General features: G+C 45.8%; 1 protein-coding gene across 4 annotated transcripts in view; it reads right to left on the bottom strand.

Moving 5' to 3' along the window:
• Positions 1 to 1,508: 1,508 nt before the first annotated feature.
• VSIG10 (V-set and immunoglobulin domain containing 10) overlaps positions 1,509 to 10,542 on the bottom strand; it is a 30,519-nt gene continuing 21,485 nt past the window's right edge. For 3 of the 4 annotated variants that reach the window (XM_026514974.4, XM_026514971.4, XM_044389891.3), the window contains 5 exons: positions 9,526 to 9,819; positions 7,285 to 7,395; positions 6,977 to 6,992; positions 5,046 to 5,260; positions 1,509 to 4,275 (listed from right to left, as the gene is read on the bottom strand). In XM_026514974.4, coding sequence (XP_026370759.1) covers positions 4,220 to 4,275; positions 5,046 to 5,260; positions 6,977 to 6,992; positions 7,285 to 7,395; positions 9,526 to 9,819 — 692 coding nt within the window. In that variant the 3' untranslated portion in view covers positions 1,509 to 4,219. Of the gene's footprint in view, positions 4,276 to 5,045; positions 5,261 to 6,976; positions 6,993 to 7,284; positions 7,396 to 9,525; positions 9,820 to 10,542 lie in introns of those variants that run through there. The other variant, XM_057306032.1, reaches the window with a different exon arrangement.

The following is a 10,542-nucleotide window of genomic DNA, read 5'->3' as shown; positions in this document are numbered from 1 at the left end:
TGCGGGGATGAAAAGAAGCGGGGGGAGGGTGAAAACGGAGCGGGGGGGAGAAACTGGGTGGAGGGGGAAACCGGGAGCGGATGGAACGCGGCTGGTGACAGCGGGGGATGGGGGTGGATGCGGGAGGTGTAGGCAAAAAAGGGGGTGTGGCGGGGAGCGGGGCTGAGGGAGTCCGAGGGAGGGGTGCGGAGGGCGAGGAGAGAACTGGGGAAGATGAGGTGGAGAGAAAGCCGGAGGTGGGTGGGAACCAGGTGAAGAGCGGAGCGAATAGGACGGAGACTGTCGCTCAAGAACGAGGACCTGGACACACCAGGCATCAGGGGAACTGTGGGGACAAAAAGCGGGGGCCGAGGAGAGAATTGGGAGGAATGGGTCCGGGAACCCTGGAGCCAGTGAGAAGGCGGGGGGAAAGGAACGAGTCTGGAGAATAAAATGGGGGGCACTGAGGCCGGGAGCTCAGAGGTTAAATGGGAGCCCTGGTGGAGAAGCCCAGCTTGGGGGCTAGGAATGAAAGCGGAGGACCAGAGAAGGGGCAAGCCGCCGATTTTTAAAAATGGGAACCAGAAAAAGACAAGCCCGGCGGAAAATGGAGGGTGAAAACGAGCATGTCAAGGTTAAAATGGGCGGTGAGAAAGGGGCAGCGGGCCAGACAAAAAAAGGGGGGAATCCAAGAAGAGTGGGGGTCCAAATATGGACAAGCTGGGTAAACATGGGTGTGACCTAGGAGGACTGAAGGCCACGGAAAGAGATGTTGGGGACACCAGGGAGAGAAGTGAAACAAGCAGGGGTATCGTGGGGGCTCAGACACCAGCTTGGATTAAACCCACACACATTCAAAGGGAGGGGCTGGGTGGAAAGGAACATGGGACACTGAGGTTAAGGTAGGAAGCAAGGGTTTGGTTAGAAAGGAAGTAAGTTAAGGTGGAACCGCTGTGATAAAGAGCTGGGGAGCAAAGCTGGGGCAGCGAGGAGGGAGCCTGGAGCGAGCCTGGAGGGCCATAAAGAAAGGGGTGGGAGGAGGAATGACCTAAAAAGGAGACTGACTTGAAGCTTCCTCTAAGAACTGCTATCTAGCCTGGGCCTAGAACAGCAAAGTGGGAGGTACCGTGAGACATTATGGGGGTTACAATTAGCTGAGTCCAGTAAAGAATTCCCAAGGCCACCCACAACTACAGGACAGCTGAAAGAATTCATCTTTTCAGACAGTCCAGCAAATCTATGTTCTGCCTGAAGACTGCCACCCTAGCCCTTTAATGTTAGAAAGCACACAGTCTGACCAAAGAGGCATATGCAGGGAGGGAAAAAAATGGAAGAACAAATTTCTCAGATCAGGAAAGGTGCGGGTGGTGTCTCAGGAAGTGCAAGAGAGTATCCACAAAGAATAAAATGGCAATGAGAATGCTATCATTATTAACAAAGGGAAAAAACAAAGTAAAAAAAACTGGGGGAGGCAAACCCATTTCTCCAAATCTTTCAGTTTACTAATGAAGTCTAAATCAAGATCATCATTTATTTAAAAATAACTTTATTCCATAATTTTTTTTAAATCCATATTATAACCTCAATAAATTTCTCTTACCCCCCCTCCCCACCCCACCCCACACCAAATATTAAAATGTAAATAACGCAGAGGGGTCTGCTAATTTTTCTTTGCAGCAGTTCCTGGTCAGCCCCACAGTGAGAATTACCAGTTGGCACTTACTGCATCACAATCAGTTTTACCTGGCAAGGGTGATCTTCCAGGTTTCAGTGCTTCTTCCATCGCGGGTTGTCTGCAGTTATAGGGTCTATATGTGCTTGTGAGAATTAGAACTAATACCAAAGCCACAGGATTGCCCGAGCTCTTTCCCAGTATACCCTTCCGAAATGTCAGTTGTGATAGCGGTTAAGTATTTATCTTCCTGGTTCTGATAAGTAGATTGTGGAGTTCAGAATACCTTCTGATAAGATTGTGTAACAGCACAATGTAACGACTTGGACTTTGCCACACGGAGTTTGTAACCCACTGTCATCATGCTTGTAGTTTGAGGGATGAGTCATCTTAAAATAAAAGAAAGCCCTAATTCGTTAACAATCCTTAAAACTCAAAGACTGCCAGTACCTGCGCTCTTAACTGACCCAGCTGTATCAATGTGCACACAGGGCTCAAGTATGAGTGACAGAAGTCGTGGCTCAGCTCATCTAGGGTGTATAGTGTTTGGCAACAAGACCTTAAAGCCCCCAATTGCTAGTGGAAAAACCCTGCCCCAAAGATATCCCATCATCAGGTGTGTGTGCAAGAGAAGTTCCTGAAAGCATCTCAGTGATCTTGCAAATCATTCTCTGTGTTCCTAGCTAGGGGTTTTTTCCCCCCGTTTCTTTTCTTTTTTAAAAAATACGGTTGCCTCTGCAGAGTGAACTCTCAAAGTCAGGAATTTAATCATGGAAGATTCTAAAGGGAGACGGACTCAGAGTTCAGTGACTTTAGAAGCAACTCAAGTCTCCTGTTCTGGAACACTCACTTGGACTGGCCAGAGTGGCTAAGTACAGAAGTCCGGGGCAGCAGCAGCCCCAGCATATTAGAACCGCAGTTTTCACCTATTCCTGAGGGGTGGAAACTGCAGCCAGCTCCTGCAATCCACAGGGCTCTGAGCTGGGGACGGGGTTCACTCCTAGTGATTTGCTCAGTTTAGTCTTTTTGTCCAAGAAAACAGACCCCTCCCCATCACACCTGCAGGGAAATGCTGCAGATAACCAGCTTCTCATCTTACTGGAGTCCCAGACCCTGTTATTTGGAGGAAGGAAACTCTCCCTTAAGCCCTAGCTCTTGCCCATTAAGTGGGATATGAACATTAAAGAGTGCAAACTCAAGTCAGATTTTCATGTTAACACACGTCTTTTGCACCCTTATTAGGTCTCTGACATGTAAGAGATTTGGACGAAATCAGAGACGAACAGTCTCTGACTGTACAGGGATCTGGAAACAGCAGCTTAAACTCATCAGATGTTACTTCATTCAAAACTTTGCATTACTGATCAATGCATCCTCATAGTCTCCTTAGAAAGTAGGAAGGAAACACGTTTTCCCATCCCCATTTCTAAGATCGAGAAACTGAGGCCAGATGAACTAGTCTGCCCAAGGGGTACTTATTACCAGATACTGCATTGTAAAATATTTCTCCTGTCTTCTTTCAAAGCCACAGGAGAAAGGGGAGAATGGGAAAATCTGCAAGCTACTAGGTATCACCTAAGAGGCTTTTGTATACATATGAAGCTCTACAAAATGAGAGGTTCTAATGAAAGGCACTTCCTCTTAGGGACCCCTACCTCTTTTGAAAAGAATTACACCTCCAGGGAAGCAGATACCGTCAGAAGAGCTCTGATAATGCTCTCCTCTGAAACCATTCTACGAAGAAGGAGAGGCCCAGGCAGCAGTTTGTAACTTACAGTGGACATAGTTTCTTCTGCTAGGGAGGGCAGAGGAGAGGAGAGGAACATCTGCTGAACACCTGCTGGGCACCTTCACATCGACAAGTACCTCATCTCGTCCCCATCACACCCTGTAAGGCACGTAGGATTTCACCTATTTTACAGATGAGGAAACTGAGGCCCGGGAGAGGGAAAGCAACATGCCCAAGCCCGGGAAACCAGTAAGGAGCAGGGCCCACATTCAAGCCTACATGTTTGCAACTCCAATATGGGAGCCAAACTGCCTCCAACTGACTTGCATCAATAGCGGACACATCCTCAGCTTTTCCAGGGAGGTGACTTCAGCCTGGTTTTCCAGCTTAGCTGGGCAGCGATAAAGGATGTGTCCCTATCACCCCACACTATTCCCTTATGTGTTGGGGCAAGCTGGTCACGGACCTCTAACAGAGCACGGAGGCCAGGTGCCGCCCCCACTCCCGTCCCCTCCAAATCAGCATCAGTCAACATGGATAAAGCCGGAAGTCACAGTGAAGGGGGCACCTCAGATGCCAAAGGCACCTTTTCTCCCCATGTGCTGCCCATTCCCAACACATTTTAACATCAATGAGAAAACTTAACAGCAAATCAAACCAATTTAGGGGAAAAAAAAAAATGGAAGGAAATCTGTGTGTTTTTCTTTTTTGCTGAGCGTCCCAAACCATTTTCAGCCCTCAGGCAGGGGTGCAAGTCAAGTCAAAGCAGAATGAAAAGCTCATCTTCAACGTAGCTTTTCAAGCTTTAAGACAGGATAATGGAGGACAGTTCTCTTTCTTCAAACTGGCCTGTCTTCTTCTTGAAGGATGTCACTCTGCTCCTCACTGCTGTCGTCTGGACAGGAGGCAAAAGCAGATCCAAGTCTGAGTGAGCTCAACAAGAGGTCACTCCATCTCCACCATCCATTTGCAATCACTGCACTTTCTAGTCCTCTCCTGGTGAGCCTCAGAACTAGAATTCACGGGGAAGCGAGTGGGGCAGGGTGTGTGTTCCCCTTTTCTCCTGTTCTTTTCACTCAAGATCCTCTAGACGTGCCTGATACGGTCTACCCTGCATCAACTGGTTCGTGCCATTCCCCTCACCTGGAATACTCTCTCCTTTCTGCTTCTTCAAACTCAACTGTCCTGAAAGACTTGCCTCAGATCCTCCTCTGCCCTGAAGCGTCTCCCAACCGATGCATCCCTCAAGGCACTCACCTCTCTCTAAGGTGATTTTTAAGTCTATCCTTCATCTGGCAATAATCAAATTCCTCCTTGGGACAGCTCCTCTACTGCTCTTTCAACAGTGATGGTTAAATCTTCTGTTTTAAGCTTCTCTGAGTTTTCCTCGGTACAATCTGACTGGTCTTGTAAAGCTCCCTGCCTACAGTCACGATCGGTCTTTTTTTTAATTCCCCCAACAATGCTACTATCGTGCCTTTCCCAGAGTAGGTCCTTGGTAAACGTCTGTCGGTTTAATTGTGGTGTCGGGAGTTGAGAGTAGATCCTAGATTAAACTTTAACTACCTTCCCCACCCTTTAAAAAAACGAGACTCACCTCTTCGACATTCCTACTGGGAATCCCACTGCAGCCTAGCAGAGCCCTTTGAAGGAACAAGAGCTCACCTTGCAGAGCTTGGAGTCCATTGCCCATCCAGTCGACATTCCCATTCACCAGGGCAGTCACTCTGTGAATGCGGCCATGCTTACAGATTTCTTCTGGTGACTCCTCCCTCTCGTTTGCTTCTTCCTCTTCTTCTTCCTCTTCAGCATCTTCCTCCTCTACCTCCTCTTCCTCTTCTGAATCCACCAAAACCATGACATCACCCATGTCTTGTCCCCTAATTTCCAAAGGGGGAGAAATACTCAAGAAGATACCCCATTTTTTTTCCTAACATCAGCCCTCGCTGAATAGAAAACACTAGATTTATGACAACCTCCTTTGTAACACGGAAAATTCTTTGTGCATTCACCTTGGTAAACAGAGGACCGTGTGATGGTAATCTCTCAAGGAGATGCTGCCACAGATTCCCATGGACACTCACAAACTTCCCTGGGTGGGTTTTATTACTTCCCCCGATCTCTGGGGTAGGTGACTCTTTGTCCCAGGAACCTACCACTTAAGCTCCCCTCGTATCACGTACACGAATGCTACGTTCCTTTCCTGAAATGCCCTTTATTTCTGCTCTTCTTACTGAAATTTCACCTCCTACTCGTTATTCAAGGCCCAGGTACAGGCCTCTTCCTCCCCACAAGCCCTGAACCGTGACTGCACTTGGAGTCCATGCCCAGCAGTTTAGCATTTAACTCTCCAGTTCATTGCTGGTTCTGCCTACCCAGCCAGCCTGTACACTTCTTACACATGCCATGGGCCAGTCACAGTGCTAGGAACATTACATTTTCATATAATCTTCGGAGTCTCCTTCTGGAAAACCCATGAGGAAACAGAGGCTCAGAGAGGGTCAGGGATTTTCGAGGAGCACCTGGCTCAGGAATGGCAGAGGTTCGATCTGAACCCAGGTCTGCTAGTTCCAAAGCCATTTTTCCACTATGCTTGCCGCCTCCTTCTGTGAGAACTAAGCCTGGGGAATGAAACACTCACTGGGAAGATGGCCTTCAAACACGGAGCAGTAAAGGTAACATTCTCCCATGAAAGATCATCCCAGAACAGTAATATCCCTTCATAAACTGGTTGAGAGGGACAAAGAGAAGAGTTCTTTGCTGCAACCCAAAGTCTACTTAGGAAATGAAATACACAAGTTCCATTTAGTTACCTTGCCCCTACTGAGGTTTCCTTAGTTTTCTTTTTTAAGTATTTTTTTAAAGATTTTATTAATTTATTTTAGAGATAGAGAGTGAGTGAGCACAGGGAGGAGGTGAGGGAGAGGGACAAGCAGACTCCACGCTGAGAGCGCAGAGCCTGACTTGGGGCTGGACCTCATGACCCTGAGATCATGACCTGAGCCAAAAATCAAGAGTCAGATCACACTTAACCACTTAACTGACTGAGCCTCCCAGGCGCCCCTGAGATTTCCTTTTGGGAGGGGCTTCTGGGCATGCTCAGACTAGTCTTCCAAAACATGCTATAAGACTATGACTTATTCTTCCTTTTAGCTCTTCTTAGAAAATTAAATAAAATAAATGCACAAGTGGCTGGGCTCACTGCACACACACCATCTTTATGCTTCCATGAGAGCCCAGCGATGTGCCCCACCCTGATGAGGTCTGGCATTATAAAACCAGTATAGACTTTGGAATCAGTCAGACCTGGATCTGAACACAGACGCCACCATTCATTTCCTGGATGAGCTTTGCAGAAATTACTTCACTTCCCTGAGCGTTCATCTCCTTATCTGGAAAATGGAGGGGCCACCACCAACCTGAAGAGTTTATGAAAGAGTTTCTAATAATGCCTAACGAAGCCCCTCTCCCAGTGTCTGGCACATGGTGGGTCCTCCACTGTGGCCACTACTATTGCTTGTAACAAAAGAAAACAAAAACAGCAGGGAAGACAGACCATGGAAATGGGTTTTCGACTTGATTCTAGGAACACTCACCTGAAAGTGTTTCCTACTGAAGGGAGAAAGGAAAAAAAATTAATATCCAATAACATCCACTTCAGCCTCACAAAAGTTTTTAATCTAACATTTACAAAAGAACAGAGAAATGAGAAGACTGACCCAACGTGACAGGTGACAGGGTGTTCAGGAATGGCACTTAAGTGATTCATTATTGCACATTCGGACCCAGTCAAGAAGCCTATAGAATGGGACCTCAGGTAGGAGCACAACAGGGGCCTCCTTCCCCCACCCACACCTTTTCAAGAAGCCCCAAAGGTAAACAAAGGAACCCAGGAAATCCTTACCTTTCCAGCAGAACACAGGGCTGTAATACAACATAAGCCCTGAGATAATGGCCAGTCCCAGCAGCAGGAGGCTCACGATGGTTCCCACAATTCCCCCGATATTTAAAGGTTCTGCAAAGACAAATTACGCTATTGATTCCTCCATCTGATACACGTGCTGGTCAAAGAGCAACAGCTCCCTTCCTCTGCCTGGGTCTTAGTCTTGTTTTGGTTCCATGATCTTCGGCAAGGCACATGACCTCTCCATAAAGCAAGATAAATATTTCATTTCCCTACCTCAGACAGTTTGTGGAAAGCACATGAAGCATGTGACGCAAAGGAAGACTGGAAAGTTAAAATCTCCAGACATCAAGACTGTTTATAAGGCCACAGAAACGAAGAGGGTGAGCTCTTGGTGCTATGATAAACAGTGATAAATGGAACACAATAGAGAATCCAAGAACAGACCACACATAAAAGAAAATTTGATATACGACAGATTAGTGAGTAAAAGAGGAATTATTCAAGAATGGTGCTGGAACCAATGCCTATCCAAATTTGGGCAAGGGAGAAACTTGATCCCCACACCTCACACCATTCACGAAAATTCATTCTAGATTAAAGATGTAACTGTGAAAGGCAAAACGTTAAAACTTTTTAGAAGAAAGTATAGGATAGTATCTTTGTGGCCATGGGGGAGATAAGATTTTTTGAGATGTAAAAATTGCTAATGATATAAGATTCATGAAATTAACTACATGAAAGTAAGAATGCCTGCTAATCAAAGAATACCAGAAAGAAAGCAAAAAAAAAAAAAAAAAAAAAACAACTAAACTAAAAAGAGATATTTGTAACATGTAAAACTAACAAGGAATTAGTATGCAGAATTTCTAAAGAACTCCTACATATCTACAAGAAAGGGGAAAATGTCAAAAGGAGAAACACGAATGGCAAATAAACATAGGAAATAATGCTTGATCTTCTTAGTAACCACAGAAGGGCCAATTAGAACAGCAGTAAGATTCCATTTTACACGTACTCGATGGGCAAAAATCACAAAGCCTAAAAGCGAAAATGTGGAACAACTTCAGTACTGCTGTTGTGAATAGAAAATTGGTATGACCACTTTGGAAAAAAATTTACTATTATCCCAGAAAGATACAAATGTGCATACCCTTCCTTTCTATTCCTTCTACACATATCCTAGAGAAATATTTGCCTGGGGACCTGCTATGTATGTGTACAGAAGGAGCTGGGTAAAAGATTTTTCATGGCAACACTTTTGTTCATCACCACCAACAACAAAATCAGAAACAATCCAAAGGTCCATCAGCAGGAAAATTAGTAACTTAGTTGTGGAACCATGACACAGTAGAAAATCCTACAGGAGTGAAGAGGTACAAAGTATAATTACACACATTGGCATGAATAAACCCTAGGAACAAAATGTGGAGTGGGAACAGCCAAGCATTTCACTATGTAACAAAATCTTTCTTGAATAATTCAGGATAGTGCTTACCTTTTTCAGGAGGACCAGGATGAGACTGGAAAGGGGTCTAGCGGTAGGGTTGCCCGAAAAAAATACAGCATGCTCACTTAATTTGGATTTCAGATAAACAGTGAGTCCTGTTTTAGAATAAGTATGTCCCATGGAAAATATGGGATATACTTACACTAAAAGAATGCTTTGTTTTTCTGAAATGCAAATTCAGGTGGGCATCCTGTTGTTTTTAGCTTCGCTGTCATTTTCTAAATCTAGCCACACTACCTACAAATAACTTCAGCATTGTAGGCACCGCTCTGTATCCTAAGCGGGATGGTACGTTCTCAGGTGTTCATTTTGTTATTGTACATCACAACTTGCATTTTTTATATTCTTAAAATATATTTTTTTATATTTATAACATATATATTCTTTGGGAAGTAGTAAGTTATTATTTTTTTGAGTTTTATTATTTTTTTAGTAATCTCTATACCTGATGTGGGGTTCTGACACGCCACCCTGGGATCCAGAGTTGCATTCTCTTCCGACGGAGCCAGCGAGGCGCCCCAACATAAATTTTTTTTTTTACCGCTGTGCAATGTCAGAGATTTAGGGCTGGATAATAATTTTTCCACCTTCTCAAGTCACAGTCAAGCAGATACGCCTTCTCCCAGATGGCAGTGACCCGCATATAGGGAAGAACCAAATTGTCCCCATGCTGCTGCCTGGTCCTCGGAAGCTCTCAACCAACCCCCTTTGGGGCCCCGTCCCTCACTCACCTTTCACACTCAGCCAGATGTCCACTTCCCGCACCCCCACAGGGTTCTCAGCCCGACAGACGTAGTAGCCCTCATCCAGGGCCTGGGAGCAGTTGCGGATGGTGAGAGTGGAGCTCTGGCTGTTCTGCGTGATGAGATAGCGGCCATTGGGCCGGATGACCACCTCAGGCTGGGTGAGGTTCCTCAGCCACAGGATCTTGGCAGGGGGGTAGGCCCCAGACACTTGGCAGGTGAGCGTCACATTGCCCCCCACGAAGCAAGTCTTCATGGGCTCAGAGAGAAGGGAGGGGCGCCCTGGTGATCAGAAAGTAAAGAAAGACAAATGTACAGGGAGATTCAAGCCATGGCCTGAGATTTTCAAGAATGTTACTACCTTCCTGATGAAGGAACTCCAGGAATTTCTGTCCTGCCCTTGGTCTCAGGTAATAATAAAAGCTAACATTTATTGAGCATCTACTATGGGCTAGGCACTGTTCAACTTATTAACCCTATTTTGCAGATGAGGAAACTAAGACCCAGAGAAAGTTAAGTTACTTGCTCAAAGTCACACCATTAAATCAGCGGTGCACCTAGGATTTTGGGGAGACCAACTGTCCTAGTTTGCCGAAGCCTAAGGTAGTTCCTGGGACATGGAGCTTTCAGTGAGAATTTCAGTGAGAAAACTGGGAAAGCCTTGGGCAAACCAGGATGAATTGGTTACTCTTTTCTTTTTTTTAAAGATTTTATTTATTGGGCACGTGGGTGGCTCAGTTGGTTAAGTGACTGCCTTCGGCTCAGGTCATGATCCTGGAGTCCCAGGATCGAGACCCACATCTGCGTCTCCCTCTGACCCTCCCCCCCTCGTGCTCTCTCAAATAAACAAATAAAATCTCTTAAAAAAAAAAGATTTTATTTGTTTATTTGAGAGAGAGAGAGAGAGAGAGAGGGAGGGAGAGAGCGTGTGGAGAAGGGGGCAGAGGGAGGAAAGAGAGAATCCCAAGCAGACTCCCGGCTGAGCACGGAGCCAGTCACAAGGCT

Source organism: Ursus arctos, unplaced genomic scaffold (assembly GCF_023065955.2).
Source record: "Ursus arctos isolate Adak ecotype North America unplaced genomic scaffold, UrsArc2.0 scaffold_34, whole genome shotgun sequence".
Classification (NCBI taxonomy): Eukaryota; Metazoa; Chordata; class Mammalia; order Carnivora; family Ursidae; genus Ursus; species Ursus arctos.
The sequence above is the reverse complement of the archived record's forward strand: the minus strand, read 5'-3'. Positions and strand labels throughout refer to the sequence as shown.